This window comes from Gymnodraco acuticeps, unplaced genomic scaffold (assembly GCF_902827175.1).
Source record: "Gymnodraco acuticeps unplaced genomic scaffold, fGymAcu1.1, whole genome shotgun sequence".
Lineage (NCBI taxonomy): Eukaryota > Metazoa > Chordata > Actinopteri > Perciformes > Bathydraconidae > Gymnodraco > Gymnodraco acuticeps.
The window spans coordinates 2,796,619-2,814,349 of record NW_022990198.1 but is presented as its reverse complement, the minus strand read 5'-3'; the positions used below and the strand labels follow the sequence as shown (position 1 = coordinate 2,814,349).

Here is a 17,731-nt window from a genome sequence, read left to right as displayed (position 1 = left end):
TTTTCGGTATCGGTTTCGGCCAAGAATTTCCCATTCGGTGCACCCCTAGTTTCATTTGATTTCGGTGAGCTGCAGCTCTTCTTTTTTTAAACAAAGCTGACTGACATAGTAACTCTTTCTGACTTCTATAGCTCTGTATTCCCAGCTCTGTGTTTGTTGCTCTCTTCTCTGCAGCGTTTTGGGGGGTTTATTCATCTTAATCCTTCTGGGCTCTTAACCATCCTTAATTCCCTTCATAGTTTTCTTTCACATGCTGTATTGAGTCTTTTTCACTTTAATCCCCTTCCCAACTTCACTTTATTGTTTCCTCTCTCACTGTGTCTACCCTTACTTTCCTCTCTATTCATGCCCGTCTGTTGTCTGTGGGCTTCCTCCTTATCACAGCCAGAGTAAATCCTCAGTTATGAGCGCAGGGTTGTTGGCTGTCAGGGTTTCTCTCTGAGCCTCCCTGCTGCGCTGGTGCTCACATTCATCCTGGACAGCCCTGCCTGCTATCATTCACAGACTCAGGCGCTGACCTCATGTTCTGGCCCAGGATTATCTGGGGTGCTTACCCAGTTTTAAACACTCATTAAGAATTTCACAGCAGCATTGGACCTGAGCTCAAGGCGAAATCAATGGGCTTCCTTTTTTTTATATCCACCCGGGGATGGGTAGGTGGGTGTAAGATTGGAGAAATGAGGGGGGTTCCTTTGGAGAGGGGTTTATAGCACGTGTACAAGCAAGTACCGGGAAGGAAGTTGCTAGGCAACTAGAAGGAAGTGGTCGGGAGTGGTGGGAAGGGGGCCAGACAGGAAAAATGTAGGTGAGGAGGTTTGAAGCTTCAAGCTGAGGAAATAAATGTGAGGATTTCCTTAAAAGAAAGGCACATTTGAAATTGGTGTTAAAAGTTAGACTTTTTCCATCCTCCACTTCATGAATCAAGACTCACATCACATCTATAATATAATTTAGATTAAGAAATATATTTTTTTAACCCTTTAAAGCATGTCTCTAGAGCAGGGCTTTAAAAAAAAACAGGATTTAAAAGACAGCCATCCATGCTTCTGTGACATACAGTATATCTTCACACTGAGCTGGGCTCATCTAAAAGGATAAACTGCTCTATTTTACACAGGCTTCACCCACTAATGGGGCTCTGGAGGGTACAGCTGCTGAACCCTGAATATCTAAATGTACATGCTAAGCCAACCGGGATGAGCTTTGTTAGTCCTGTGGGGACGGCAGCTTTAAAACGGCAGAAGCGACACACACACTGTACTTATAGCTCACAAATGACGACTCCAATGAAGCGCTGATTAAGTTCTGCATCAATATACGCAAAACACTGCATAAAGGAGAGGAAGCGGCAACACTCCAATAACAGACAAAGTGCCCTAGATTTGTTAAATTCATTGAATGTATTCCATTTAAGTGCTAACCGACCATGAACTAATACACCTACTCGCCAACAATTTAGCGCATCATATTGGCACTTAAATATTGATATGTTGGTACTCAAGCGCAATTTTCACTCCTGCAAGACACCATTAAACACGCTTCCCATATGTGTCTTATTTAACTGGGCCCCCATATCTGCAAGAACACATTGGTCTGAGTTACGGTTTCATAATGTTCTCTCTCTTACGCTCAGAATCACATTTCTAAAAGAACGCTTTTACAAGAGATGAATCTACATATATGTGTAGGACTAGTCATGATTATTGATTACCATTTGTTCATTCAAAGTGGAATATTTTAACATACAAACAAATGGGTTTGCATGTTTATTCTCGAATAAGAGGCAGTGTCTGCAAACTGACAAAAGATGCAAAACAAATTATTTGATTTTATCCATGTGAAGTAAATAGAGCTTTTCGAAAGTGTTCTTTAAACAATGACTAAGATATACATGCTCATAGTAATGATTAAGTATGAAGGCAAATTGATATTTACTACTGTGAACTCCTTACTCGTATGTAACTCTCCAACTGCTATCTTGCTAGCAAAGGTCAGACTACATTTATGCTCCAAGTCTTTTATTTAGTTTTCCAAGCCAAGAGAAGCATCAACTCTCTTTGGCAGCCTTTCAAATCACACAAATCTTTCTCTTCAATAAACTCATGAACTTTATCTCAAGCCGCTTGCTGTTGGTCTCAGCAACATTAGATAAATGAGACGGCTCTATTGGCTAGCGTAAAATGTTCTACTCAGCTATTCCCAAACTAAATGAAAAAATCAGATGTTCTTGTGTGATTCAGTGCACGGAGGACATATTGAATCCAGACATTCAGAATGTCATGTTCAGCATTTTTCAACAACAAACTTGCAGTTCTGCAGTCATAATCTTATCTTATCTTGTCACGCAGTGCACATTTCTGTACAGTGTGTTTGAGCATATTATTACCAGATGATAACTATATTTCCGTGCAGATTGACCCAAGGTTAGGATGTCTATATTTGTATTGGAATTCAAGTGTCCTTACAGTGGACAAAAGGTGAGTTTTGACGCCAGAAACCTCATTGACAACTCAAAACCCAAGATATTTTCATCTTTCTGAAATGTAAACACTCAAGGCATTATACCTAGCTTTATCATTATAAAATATATCTTCATCACATGAAGAATGAACCATGTAGTTCATAGCAAAGTGATGAAACCATCTGAGCCTGATAAAAAGATCATTTATCTTCCCTGGCTCCACTGGAACCATCTTTCTCACACTGATCTATCTGATATAAGGGCAACAGTTGAATCTCAGCAAATACTATAACAGACATGCAATTAAAAAGCCCCCCCCCCCGCCTTTCTCCTCCCACTTTAGCATGCGCCAACTCCCAGTCTCTACCGGGGTTCATGTTAGTCCAGATATCATGTGCCTCTTCTGGGTAATTTTGAAAATGATTTCCTTTTTCTATGCGTGACAGAAAAACAGTTTCTTTAGGAATGTTGAGCCCACATTGAGCTTTATGATATCTCTGACATCGTTTAGGCTCCAGACCAACCAGTCTGTACAGCAGGAAACACGTAATCCCTCTCCAGCTCTGCCAAGTGTTTTCCCTGGATGCCACCCAGATGGCCACGCAGTAAATAAACATACATAAACAGTTGCAAGAACATCTCCTTAGTCCATGAGAAAGCACATACAGCATGAAGATGTGAAGACCATTCACAAACCCAAATATATGCCTGTGCACGGAATCAACACACACATTTCTGTGATCACTTGAGCTCCAACAACACGTGTAGTATTAAGATTAGTTTTCTTATTAAATTGCTTTCATAGATGACGGATGGTTAAACAGTCTTTTCATTAAATAGTGGGAAAGCTATCTTGTATTTTAAGTATTAAGTATACAAACTACCAAGAAGCACATAACTCTCTTGGTTTAAGCCTTAGAGATTTTGTTACATATGTTTTGACTGCAGTGCGGTGTTATAGTATGTTTTTTTTTTTTATCATAGAACAAGATCAATCATTCAGTATCTGACCATGCAGATAGTGTTGGTTTTATTTGGCCAAACCTCTGAGATTTCTGCTGCCACGCCATGGAATTGAAGTCAATGGCATTTTTTGGGCATTTTCAAATGTAATTTAAAACACCCAGAATCTCTCCCCCTTTAGTATAGGTAATCTGACATATAGACCTGACTGTGTCTTTGAAACTAGAGCTGCAGCTAATGATTCTTTTCTTTCTTGAATATTCTGCCGATTATTTTCTAGATGAATCGATCAATGGTCTATAGAATGTATTTTTTGTCAGTCCAAAGCAGAAGATATTAACTTTATTAAGGTATTGAATAGAGAAAGTAGGAAGCCTCCTTATTCTAGATGATGACAATATAATTTGTTGTCATTATTACCTGAAAAACTTCTGTGGATTCATTTATCAATGCAGCGCCAATAGAGATTATATACAACTAAAGTTTATTTTGTGGATTAAACAGTAGTAAGTAGGTTCCATTATTTTGTAGTCTCATTTATCTCAAAACGTAGACAAATAAAATGAAAACTGTCTTCCTGGCTTAATATCACTGTAGGTACAGTAGCTTAAGTCAGAAAATGCGTTGCTCTAAACCAGTTTAAAGAGACCCTAAAACAGTTGGAGGTGAAGACTCCATGTTATTCTGCCATCAGTGTGAGTAGTGTCTGGTGAGTCTTGCGGTGTGTTTCCAGCTCTGAACCTCAGCTGCTCTCTCCAGAGAACCATCCCCTCAGCACTGAAATGAAAAATGCCACTGACCTCACCGAGTGAAACCAATGCTTTGTTTTGGCTCTCGCACAACTACTTGCAGCCCATCAAAGTTAATACTACCATTATTTAGATTTTCCATCATTTTTCAGCTGCACAGCGGAGGAATGGCTAAATGTGCACTGATTCCCTCTGGATGGCGATTGATGGGTCATTGTGTGAGGTTATTATTTCTATAGTTTTATCTCAGCCCGGCCTCAATGAATGACTTCGGCCTTGACACGCGCTTTATTCAGTGGCGCGTGAAACAATATCTTTCATAGTCACAACCTCCGTTAACACAACTCTGTAAACATATGTATCACTGATCTGCAGTTCCCCACCGCAGTCCTCCTGTAAGTAAGCACTGTCTGCCGGGTGACATGTCCCATTCCTCTCTCTGAGCACAATCTGCCGTCCTTATCTGGTAAATTGGTTTTAATTTGTCTCCCGAGGCAAGCGAGCACTTTGTAGAAAGGATCAAAAGGCTATAAAAAACATTTCAAAGTGTGTTGTTTTTGCCGCTATATTTTTCTCTAAGCCCTACACCAATCTTATTGATTCTTCTGTAATCCTATTTTACTCTTCTGTGCTCTTTAATTCTGAAAACACACCCATACTCCACAATGAAGCTTGTAATGTACTCTATTGTCCTGTCGTAGGGATCTGTGCTGAATTCACTAAGCTCAAATTTGCTCTTTTCTCCTAGTCTATTCAAACAAAACGACATATTCTGTATCTACCTCATTTTGAATGACTCCAAAACCAACTTTGAAAACTATTACTTAAAGGTGGGGTAGGTAAGTTTCAGAAACTGGCTCGAGTGCACTCAAATTTGAAAGTACACAGCCGAAAAGAATCCGCCCCTTCCTTCAGACTTCCTTACAGAGCACCTCCTCCAACACACATGAACGCGCACATGACGTCAGCAGACTGTTGAAAGTGGCCGCCTGTTGCTGGCGAGTCATTGAAGTACTGCTGCAATGCACGCCCAATGACGGCACGCCCAATGAGGGCACAAGATACATTTGTGCGTGCACGAGATGGAAGGCTGACAGACAGGGCGGCAATCCAATCCGTTTAGCCGGGCCGGCTGGTTGTACTTTTTACAGTACCACGGCTTCCACAGATGATATTTTTGTATGGATTTTTTGTCAAAGCACTTCAGATATTCATTGCTATCGGGATGTTAAGAGCATTCCATGGAATATAACAAAAAGTGTATCTCGAGCCGGTTTCTCAAACTTACCTACCACACCTTTAACTTACTTCCTTACTCCCTGTGTCGCTCAGCCCCAGGTCTGTTGGTTTCTACTCAAGACACGCATCTTAAAAAGGTCTCTTGAATAGGTTTTTAGCATTTTAATTTAAATAAAAAGACAGCCTGAAATAGCCTGAAACTGGTCAATATCTGTAAGGAAATTGTGCATTTCTTGGGGATTATTTTCAGCGGTGGATTAATACACATTTTGGGGTCTAGTAAGTATTTTGAGGCATACAAAACTTCAGTAATGTGCTGTCATCGCCCATTACAACAGTGTGGCTCATTCATGTGTTTGAATAGGTTTTGGTAAACAATGGAGGAAAAATATAAAGTCATAACATCTTTATTAATCGGTTATTTTGTCTTTAGTTGTGAGTCACTCCACCTTTTGATGTGTCTGTTTTGCTCACGTTTAATGAAGTTCAACTGGGCTTTAACCCTCTTTTTATGTTTATGTTCCCTTATAGCCAGAGAAAATCGGCCAGTCCCCGGTTACTCCCACGTCAGACGGAGACAAGGTGGACCTGGAGGCCTTCAGCGAGTTCACCAAGATCATCACTCCTGCCATCACCCGTGTCGTCGACTTTGCCAAAAAACTGCCCATGTTCTCTGACGTAAGTAATGGTGAACGGTGTAAAGGGCGAGAGAGGGAGAGAGGGAGTCTGACACATGCAAAGAAAGATAACACACAGAAGACAAACCAGTGAGTGTGTTAGTGGAGGGGATGTGTGATTTAGGAGGTCAATTAGTCTTGCAGTTATTCTATTTTAGGAGGACACCAGAGGTTCCAGAGATACAGACACTATGAACAACTTATCAGTATGCTGTGGAAAAAGACTAATGTTCTGTGGAGTAAGGGTCAAAAAGATTTCACACATGCAATTCTTTCAGAAATCTTTGCCTGTTAAAACTTGAGCCCCAGAATGACCATTTGTATATCATTAGCTCACCTTGTGTTACCTGAAATGCTTGAATACAATTGTATTTGTAGTGGCATGCCTCAACAGGGAAGAAGGATTCCAAAAATGGGGAACATTCTTGATGAATAAAAGTAGCTTGGACTTCATTACACTTGACGAGTTATGTTTGACCACAGAGTTTTAGAATGAATTGTGCTTTTCCTAGGGCCCCCATTTACTTAATTTCATCAAGACTCCTCTCAGGGTTTTTTAAAGTGTATCATTCCCCATAAAGGCATGAGATTAGGGGGTGAGCAATGACTGTCTGACATAAGAAATTAACATTTTTCGCAGCGTATTACTCTATTTAAAAAAGAAAGCAGGGATAAATATGCAGATCAGTTTCATGCATTTACACTTTTTTGACTTGAAAAACACAGCCAGCAGTTCTGCTCCTGTTGGCCCCGCCTTGATTAGCAGCGTGTAATCATGTTTCTTGTCTCTGCCGCTGGTAATGAGACCTTAGATTGGATAATTATCAGGGAGGCCGAGTTATTGTTTGGTGGGACGGCTGTGTGTGTCAGAAAGAAAGGAAACCAGTGTGTGAGGCACAGTTGTAACTGTAATCCATTACTGCTTTTGAGAATAGATCAGTGATGGTTTTGAAAGAAGAGATCGTCGCTTTTTTAATCAGCATATTTTAAAGTCTTTCAGATTACCCTATTATATCAAATTTTTCTATTATGATGGATGCTACTATTCAAATGAGAGCGTCAAATAGAATACATTTCTCCCCACTGCTGCTGGATAATCTATTCATTTTAGAGATGAAGAAACTAAACAGGTGCAGATAAGGATGCAGTAATAATATTCCAGACATTGGAGCAGATAATCTGTCACGTTCAATATGCTATCTATTCTTCACAATGTAATAGATTACATTATGAAAGGATCTGATGAAGGAGGTTGAGGGAGAGGACCTGTTTAGCTTCCATGAGATCTGTTCATGCCACTGCAGTAAATTACAGATAAGAATGCGCAGAAACACAGCTGCTGAAAATGAAGCGTGCCCTCCAGGTACACATTTACAAGACAAATCAGACAATGAATGGCTATTAATCTGCTCAGCAGTCGAGATCAGTGAAATAAGAAACAAGCTAAGGTGAGATTTAATTCAGCGCAGCAGAGTCTTTAGATTTAATCAAATGGGTTTCAACTCAGAGATTCTAATATCCATGTAAATCAGGGTGTATTAGTCATAATCTGTGTTCATCAGGGGGAAACCTATCTGCTTCTTTTCAATACATCTTCCCGTTCATCCCATCTGTGCCTTCCTCACTTCTTTTTCCCCCTCTATCTAAAGCAGTTTGTCTCAGTCACAGCACTTCTCATCTATCTTAAGTGAAGTCAAGTGTAGTAAATGAATGAGAAATAAAAAAATGTGTTGTTTTGTTTTCCCTCTCCATTTGTGCAAGGCATTATTCTTGTCTTTTCATCCCCGGAGGGATTGTGTGTGTGCTTCAGTGTGTTTATCATTCAACTTTGTTTTGTTGTAATCCAGGAAATCTTTTTTTTGTGGAAAGTAATAAAGCTTGAGGGCTGGGTGAAACGCCTCGAATGAAATCCTTTGTTTACTTCCACAACATAGTGACAACACTCGCGCAGACTGGGCTCTGGTTTCAGACAGAGGATGAAAAGAGGTGCTGCAGCACTGCAGGCAGTATGAGAAAAATAGAGAGCTTTTTAAACCTGGCGCATGGAGACATGTCACAGTAGAGGCACTTAATGCAAATATGAACCTGAAAATTAACTTAATAAGACCCTGAAACCCCTACTCTAAAATGAATGAGAAAACTGTACCCACATTAACTGTTACTGTATGTAACATTTTCTTTTTGTTCAAATCATCCACCAATATCTCTGTAATTATGGTGGATAATATCATGGTTTTCACAGCCTCAAAATGCTAAAATGTGTCCAATATGCAAATTCTTAAGAGATGAATAACCTTGCATTAAATGTTCCATTTTCCCCCAGCTACCGTGTGAAGACCAGATCATCCTGTTGAAGGGCTGCTGCATGGAGATCATGTCGCTGCGAGCCGCCATCCGCTACGACCCCGAGAGTGAGACGCTGACGCTGAGTGGGGAGATGGCCGTGAAGCGGGAGCAGCTGAAGAACGGCGGGCTGGGCGTGGTGTCGGACGCCATCTTCGATCTGGGCAAGAGCCTGGCGCAGTTCAACCTCGACGACACAGAGGTGGCGCTGCTACAGGCCGTGCTGCTCATGAGCTCAGGTTGACTACTTCTCTAAAACTTAACGCTGCATGGCTGTGCCTCTCCTCTCTGCTTATAATACTCTGGGAGTTTGAGCCTAACGTAATGTAAACTCTCAGTCTTCTGTGCCCTTGGAGACACAATTCCATGACTGTCCATATTCATTACCCGCTGCCTTACACCGCATATATCGTAACCTTTTGTGGATCCAAATGTAATTATGGCCTGATCATTAAAGTCCCACAAACATATTCAGTGTTGAAAGGAGGAAATTCTAAATCTAAATAGAATGCAAATAAAGACAGGATATGTATTATGGTGGCCTCTCGCAAAAGAAGCAATGTAACAATTCCCAGGGTAGCCCCGCGTTCTTAGAAAGTAAGAATGAATATGCTGTCAAGGTACCAAGCCCCTAATCGAGGCATTACAGTACACAAAGTATTTCCCAATGGAAATTGTCCATAAAAACAAATGAAAGTAGTCATATTTTGTTATAAAACGATGACATTTGTTGATTTGTTATACACTAATTTTCACTCTCTCCCTCTCTCCTTTTTTCTCTTTTCTCCTTGTTCTTAAATGATCCACTCGCCTCTCTTCCTCCCTCCCCACCGTATCTTCCTATCCCCAGATCGCTCTGGCCTGACCTGCATGGACAAGATCGAGAAGTGCCAGGAGACCTACCTGCTGGCGTTTGAGCACTACATCAACTACCGCAAGCACAACATTCCTCACTTCTGGCCGAAGCTCCTAATGAAGGTGACCGACCTGCGGATGATCGGGGCGTGCCACGCCAGCCGCTTCCTTCACATGAAGGTGGAGTGTCCCAATGAACTCTTCCCCCCACTCTTCCTGGAGGTCTTCGAGGACCAGGAGGTGTGAAACACAATTCCCACCACGCAAAGGGAAGAGGAAGTTGGAGCAAATTGGGAGATGGAAGGGCCATCGTTTTTACAGGGAAAGGAAGAAGGAAGAGTCCTCTCGGCAGGAATTTGCATTCCTCCGACATTGCATTTACAGATGTGGTTTAAAAACTGGAACCAACCAACACACAAACAACACACCAGCAACAGGAGAGTCGAGCAAACAGAGGATTTTTTGTTTTCGACAGCCCTCTCCTCCACCTAATTCTCCTCCTTTTACCTACCCCTGTTTCAAAATCCGTGTGGGGGCCCTTCTGTCTGAGCATGATGTCTTATTTAGTAAGAGTTGTATCCATTTGCCAAGACACTTGCACGCACACACATGCACATACACACACAGCCACAGCCTGTTCCACCTCAGTTCTTCGAGCAGCGCTCTTTTCGGGGGTCTGTTCCCCCTCTCGTGTTCTTTTTTGTAACGGTCACCGATTTACACACCTTTTAAAGCCCATGTTTCCAGCTGCCATGCTGGCCAGCACCTCTCAGTATTATTTCTGAATAAGTGTTAAGTCAGTAATTCAGAAAATATGGACAACGGTGACATTGATATTGATGCTCACAGTCATGCAGGCACATGCAATCAGCAAACACTGCACAGTGAAATTTCAGCGGATGCTTTAAGCATTACTTTGGTGTGAAATGGCTGCTGTATAGCAGAGCTACCAGACTTAGTCTTTATCGATTCCTCAACTCAATCTGAGCCGTTACAGCTGTTTCTGGGTATCTTATTCGATCCCAGTGATACCGGTGCTATATTTATAAAAGGCTACTCCAGTTTTATGAAATTGTGTTGTCTGCCTTTGAAAAGTAATGTGCAGAACATGGCTCCATATCTACTTTCATTTTTTGTCATTGGACCGGCTCCTGTGACATACACACACACACACACACACACACACACACACACACACACACACACACACACACACACACACTCACACATTTGAGCAGATTTGCCTTGTCATTGCCCGAGCTGCTTGTGTAAGAGCCCTACTGGCTTTTTAATGAAAGTTAAACCATTCTCTCTCCAAGGAGTTACTGCATTGAAATAAAGAAAGGAAGAAAAAAGAAAGGAAGGATGTGAGAGGAGGGAGGAGAAGAGATGGAGAGAGGAATCCAGATTTAATTGCTGGACTGTAGAGTCAGAGCCAGGGTCAGGAGTAAATCTCCCACACACAGCCTCCAAGGAGGTTTTCAATAGCAGCAACTACCAGTGAGGCAGCAAAGCTCAACTCGACAAACACACACACACACACACACACACTCTTTTTCTCTCTCTGTATTTTTCTCACACAGACACACATTAACATGAAAACACACATCACCTCAGAGTAACATGAATGCCTCATTTTACTGTATGCACTGTACGTCAGTGTCAATATACAGCCCTAACCTGCAGGGTTTGTTCAGAGTCCCCTCCTCACGGACTCAGCTCAGTGTGGCCCCTCCAGGCTTCCATACACATTTGCCTTGTTTTACCATGGGCATCACTGAGTGCAGGCAAATGCCAAGAAGGCTACCATTTACCTCAAAGTGGATACACCCCCAGGCTGGGGCGGCACTAATGCCCCTGTGGTGTCAGGCACTACCTCACCTCTGTGGACACGGGGCGGCTACACACAGACATACACCATTCGAGTTGGCGCATGTGTAGGCTAACACAGAAATGTGCATAATATTTACGTCGGTGCACACTTGTAGTCAGGAAATGACAAAACACTCATAGACACACACACACACACATCCTCAGTTCTATCACTTGGTTGAAATGAAATACCATTGAAGACAGGAGGGCCAGCCATCCCCCCGGATGGTTCTACCGACTCCAGGGAATGGTACCGATTACATTCGGGTTATCTCTTTTCGTTATATGGGACCAAATGTCGTCTTTTGAAATTTGGATTTACCCAGTTTCTGTCAGAACAGAAGCCGACTCACAGGAGCGACGAAGGACACTGTAGATGTGCAGCCCAGCTGACACCCATTTGCGCAAGTAGCAAGAGGATAGATAACAGAGTACCTAGAACCCGCATCGGCCACGCCCGTTGAATTAGCATGCAGAGAAAGGGCTGTTTGCTTCTGCATTATGGCTATCTTCCATAGTACACTCATGATGGCTGTCCTTGGACCTTGATAAATATTTTCTCTGAAATAAGCTTTCTTTGATGCATGGACAGTGCATTAGACGTAAAAAGGTAGAATGTTCTAAACCGAAATGAAGCTTCTTAAACTGAAAAGCTCTTTTAGTCTCATGCACTTTACCAATGCTCACCACTATAACGGTAATATCTCACGGCAATTATATCCATGGCAAATATCATAGTGTACTAGCCAAAGGACCATTCACCAATGTTGATTGATTAGATCAAAGCCCACTCTGTTCATTCCAATTCTGGGGCCATGCCAAACCTAACTGGGTTTACCACTCATACAAGAAGAGAATGAAAGAAAAGAGAGACTAAGAAAATCTATTTTATACTCAACGCCAAACAGTACTTCATACTTGGCACTTGTACAGGATGGCTAATCTGCACCCCTCGGGAGTACCCAAGCAGAGCAACATGTGGCAGGAATCATGGGTAATCGTCACAAATGGCCATGCCTCACTGCTTCGACGTCTAGAGCAACGCTGGGAGGCGAGAGGAACTGGAACGCCACCTTTGGGCAAAATTGTGGAGCCTGGTCTGACTCCCAGAAGAATCCCCTTCACAAGCATTATCCTCACTTTTAGAGATCCATCCCATGCCCTGCCTTACCCTAATCTAGGCTATGTCCTTTCTGGAGCCTAGCTTTGACTAAATTGCACCCCTACCAACATTATAACAGCCCCCACCTAGCCTGGCTGGTGGGAGCTTTTGCACTACTGCAGCGGCCCCCTACTCATCAAACCAACACCTCTTGTTGGATTCCCCATTTGCGTCCCTCACCAAAACTCCCGTCATTTAGGGTGCGTTTGGTGCGGGACACTCCTTACGAAGGTGAGTTTTGGTGGCTCTGTGTAACAGACGCTGGCCGTTGAAGTGGGCTCAGTCCCAAACCTGACCCGTTGTCAGTATTAGACCCACAGCACATGACCCTCACCCTTAAATCATCCCAACCAGGGGCGTAAAGAGATCCCTGCGTAGGAGGGCTGTGCACAGTAGCACTTATTAATTCTCCTTGTAGTGTCCATTTCCCGATTATCCTTCCTATAGAGTCAGCCCAGTGACATTTCAAATTCAGAGCCCTCCCTTCAATCATCTTCTCTCCCTCTCTCCTCTTCACGAAGCACCCTAGCTATCATACCCACCCACCGCCGAGTGGGATGCGCCCAGTTTGGCCCAGAATCATTGACACCAAACGGCATCCAGGCCACTTCCTTGTGAGACAAGGCTGGCCATATCTGCCCTTTAGTGTGGCGCCACCGAATGAATGTGAAAGGCAAAGCAGCAGCGATGGGAACGAGAGACTTGAACGCGAGATTGTGAGGATGCGAGAGGAGAAAGCGCCGAACAGGAAACACAAAGCTGAGGGTCCCGACCCTCACTGCCATCATTGACATGGGTGACAGAGGGTGATGTGGTCGGACGATGCTAACAAACACTCGGAGGAAGGGGAGACGGCAGTGTTGGAATATGTAGCGTCTCCCCTTTCAGTTCCCACAACGACCACATATGAGCCCCTGCTCCCATGCCAGCTGAAAACCCCAAATGTCCCCCTCAGCTCCCTCCAAAAGGATAACCCCCACCTGTCATGTAGTGAGGATCAGAACGTGATCGCTCATTCCAGAGATGCAGGTTTGGAATTCCGACACATCTTTGTAAAAGAACTGAAAAAGAGAACCCTATTGATGTCCTTTGTTCTCGTGAGCTGACTGGATATGTGTGTGTGACAGTAGGGGTTATAATGCTGCTTTACCTTCTGAGTCTGATTTAGATTAAGAAAAAAAGATATATGAAATGATTATAAATACACAAAACACAATGAAAAGAGATGACTTTTTAAAAAAAAGACTCATGAACAAAATTATTGGAGAATTTTTCATTTTATCATTGTTTTCTTATTTTTCTGTTTGTTTTTTGACGCTTAAACGGCTCTGTGTAAAAAAGGTAAAAAAACAGCTCTAGTCACTTTTTGACCATGCGTGCAGTGTAACATAGAACATATTTCACTTCTTTTTCACATCTATACTTTGTGTTGATAAGCCAACTGATCTATTTGTCTGTGTGTCTGTCCAGTTGTCCGTCCCCTTTTATCAGGAGGAATTTACAACCAACAAAACAGGAATTTCTTTTTTATATTTTTCTTTTTTTATGAAATACAACTTTGGAGAAAAAAAAACACAAACAGGAAAAATATTGCAACAGAAAATGAAAATACAAAAAAAAAAAAAAATCTTGTCGTACCTCACACAACACAAAACTCAAAGGAACTTGGGAGGAGTCATATTTTGCAGGCACATGTGAAAGTTCAGAGATGCATATATAGATTTAAAAAAAAAAAGGTATATGTTAAGATAATATGTACTTGTGTGCACGCATCAGTAGAAGTTACAAAATGACTCTTCCCTCAAGCTTTTGTGCTCTACCTTATTTGGTTGTGAGGCGTTAGATACCATCAGCTAACGTGTAGTTCTCCAACTTAAAAAGGCACAGTCTTTAGACGGTAAACTTAAAAATGTGAATAGCCCAGAGACTGAGGGACTAAGACTTTTGTAATGGCTGAGAGTTTTATGGTATTGAATGTAGCTGACAGGAGGGGGCTGGACCTGAGCCCGGCACCCACAACCCAACTTCCACACACCAGCAGAAACTATATTGGTGTCACATAGACGTTACCAACCTACAACAAAACTGAAAATATATATTGCCCATCTGCAAGGTGCAATCCTATGTTGTGTATTTTTGTATGTTTTCTGTTTTTGATTTTATTTTTGTTTTTATTCACCTTTTATTGTTGGCCATAACCAAGGATGTAAATACAAAAACATACAACACTCGAGATTTATTGCAACAAAGTACATTTAACCTCTCCATCCCGCTCCAATGTAAGAGGGGGGGGAAAGCAAAGTGATGTGTAATGCTTCATACGTTATTGTGTGTGATTGGTGTGTGTGTGTGTGTGTGTGTGTGTGTGTGTGTGTGTGTGTGTGTGTGTGTGTGTGTGTGTGTGTGTGTGTGTGTGTGTGTGTGTGTGTGTGTGTGTGTGTGTGTGTGTGTGTGTGTGTCTGTGTCTGTGTGTGTGTGCACTCTCTCACATGTGCATGCTGATCCATATTCAGAAGTGCCCTGTGACATTAATCATGAACCCTGTGCCTCCTGTTATTTGCAAAGAGAGAGATTCGTGCCCCTCATATTCTCACAATGACACCACACATGAATGCCTATAGTTATGTGTGTGTGTATGTGTGTGTTCACCTATGGAATCAGTTCTTCCAAACTCTTGATGTGAGTGTTGCCAGCAGCCACAGTGGCTAAAGTTCTGCAGGGCGGTGAGGTGGTTTGATGAGTAAGGTGGGAGAGGCAGATAAATAGAACATAAGCAGGTCAATATTGAAGTGAATATCAGCTAACGTGGCTGCAAAACACACACATCAAGGTTGGAAACCGCCAACATGGATTTCCCCATTCGTCCACCATCCCATTGCCTCCCAGAAGCCAGCCTAAAAAACTCTTGCTCAGTTTGTGATACAAGGTGGTCATAAACCTGAACCAGGGACTATTAGAGGTTCCATTTGTAGTTGTCATTTCATGTGTCTTTCTTAAAATCCAGATTCAATACGTTTTTATTAACACTAAGCAACATATATGCATCTCTTATTGGACGGTCTTTGTTTACGCGGGCTATATGCAATTTGGATCTGAAGCTCCTCAAAACATGAGAAGCTCTAGAAGCTTCATATATCTACAGCTTTAGTTACACTTAAGAGGCGTGAAAATTACAGAGCATTCAGACTTCTCCACATCTGGCAAGAATGCATCTGAATACTCTTCTCGCACGCATTCAAATTTCAATCCTCTGATATGCATTTCTACTGCAGTCCAATAACGGTCCACTCTGCCCGAGACACAGGAAGTGTAAATGGAGTCTTAGCTGGTGATGAAAGTTTGAACTCTAGCACCATATATGGTTTTCATTTCTTACTGGCATAAGCTGAAAGTCATTTGGTCTCTGATGACACCCAGATTGCGTTAGCGTCACCACAACATGCAGAGATTCAAGGCTGGCTCTGCAGGGGCAAACTCATCCCATCCATAAATATTATGATCCTGATTTATTCTCACATGTTGACATGTTGGACAAGGGTGGAGATTTTCTGTAATGTTTTTTGGTTTCATGGTTGTGTTTGGTCCCCCCCTATGCCAAATGTAGAGTTTGTGAAGATACGCAAGTAGCAAGATGTCTATGCAATTTCCCTCCTGCTCCCTCCCACAGACAAGCTCAACGTAACAACAGCGAGCCAGCCTTGCTTGTAAAATTCGGCCTGGCTTGAATTCCAGATGTTCTGGACATCTCGCTACTTATATCAGCGGGGGTCTGGACTACCTTGGTGAGCTGGCCTTTAGCCCAGCTGACTGTCTCTCTCCACGGTAGTCCGGGTCTCAGAAAACAAGTAGGAGGGGTACTGGGGATGTTGTGGAGAAAAAGGATTCTACGAGATGTGCTGTTTATTTGTAAAATGCTCAGAAAGTGGTGTGTGTGCATTTATGTGTGTGTTGTTTGGAAGTTTGGGTACGTCTTTTTGATGCGATGCTCTCGTCGTTGGGTGGGTCCAACGTTAAGGCCACGAATTACAAGATTTAGAAAATCCCCTTAACTCACTTGTCTGCAATATGTGTGTAAAGCTTTAATTGTTTCTATCCTGCGACCAACTTAATGTAATGATAAAGAGTGGGTGTTTGATGTCTATCAATGGGAAACATAGCATAGCTAAGTTTACCTAACCTATTCCTCTACTTTTTAGACATGAGGAAAGGATTTGACCTGATTTGTAAATGAAGAAAAAATGATAAACATCTACAACCTCAACCCCGTTGAACATGAGCACTTAACTAAAATGCACTTTGAATGGCCCAAACCAATCCACGAGACGTGGAAGAATCTTTGGTGATAATAATTGTGCTGACAGGGGAAAAAAGTTAAATTGCACCAAAGCCAAATGCCTTTTGTACCATTAATTGTTTTTCAAATGAGTTTAACCCGAACATTTGAGTTTCAGCCTTTAGGCACCTAATGACTAATTACAAAGTTTACGATTCTTTTTGTATTGAAGTGCAATAAGTGAGTGAGTGAACCTTTTGGCGTAGTTCTTGTCTCAGCAGATCTTTTTTATGATTGTGGGAAAATAGTAATCTCATGATTGATTCTAAAATGTTCCCACCCATGAGAGCATCAGCTTAGACCCGCTCCACACACACAAACATGCACACACACACACACACAGACCACTTTGTGTGACTGGGTAAAGGAAGCTATTGAAGGATTCTCTCAGGTAAAAGAACATTTTCTAATAAATGATGATGAACCTTAGATGAAAAACCATTGTTAGCTCCTCTTTTTTTGTCTTCTCAATTTACAATCAGCAATGTACCTTTTTTTATGTTTTCTGTGTTCGCTCTAGATTGAAATGGTATAGACATCCAGGCTTCAAGGATTTGGGTCGTGTGTCTACCTCAAATACTAAAGATCATTGCTTTCTTAGCCCTTAATGAAAACACATGACTTCATGTGTGGAGGTGGGACAGTGTTTCTGTCGTGTTTGTTTGAGAGTGGGAGTTGTTTGCTTATGTTCCATATGGAACCCCATTCCTGCCAGGAAAAGAAAAATGAATTTTATTTATGCAGCCCCATATCACAAATGTGCCTCAAAGGGCTTTACAATCTGCATTTAAAAGGTTAAAACATTGAATAAACCTCCCTCTTCATTTATTGACAGACATGCAATACATGTCATGTGTACAGAATAACCAACATGATAAAATGACGCCATGGGCTGGGAGGACAAAATAATGGGTATATTATAAACGTGAAGAATATGGCTCTTAAAGCAACATCCAGATGTTACCAAACAGATAAGACCAGCATGGAACAATGTGTTTCCTATTATTCAGAGAACAACAGTGCAGCACAAATGGCCGATCTCGCACCTTTTAGAAAAGGGAAACATAAATTGTGTTT

General features: G+C 42.0%; 1 protein-coding gene across 3 annotated transcripts in view; it reads left to right on the top strand.

Moving 5' to 3' along the window:
• Positions 1 to 17,092, top strand: part of thrab (thyroid hormone receptor alpha b) — a 142,440-nt gene extending 125,348 nt beyond the window's left edge. For all 3 annotated transcript variants that reach the window (XM_034217972.1, XM_034217971.1, XM_034217973.1), the window contains 3 exons: positions 5,944 to 6,090; positions 8,413 to 8,671; positions 9,283 to 17,092. In XM_034217972.1, coding sequence (XP_034073863.1) covers positions 5,944 to 6,090; positions 8,413 to 8,671; positions 9,283 to 9,533 — 657 coding nt within the window. In that variant the 3' untranslated portion in view covers positions 9,534 to 17,092. The remainder of the gene's footprint in view (positions 1 to 5,943; positions 6,091 to 8,412; positions 8,672 to 9,282) is intronic.
• The last annotated feature ends 639 nt before the right edge of the window (positions 17,093 to 17,731 follow it).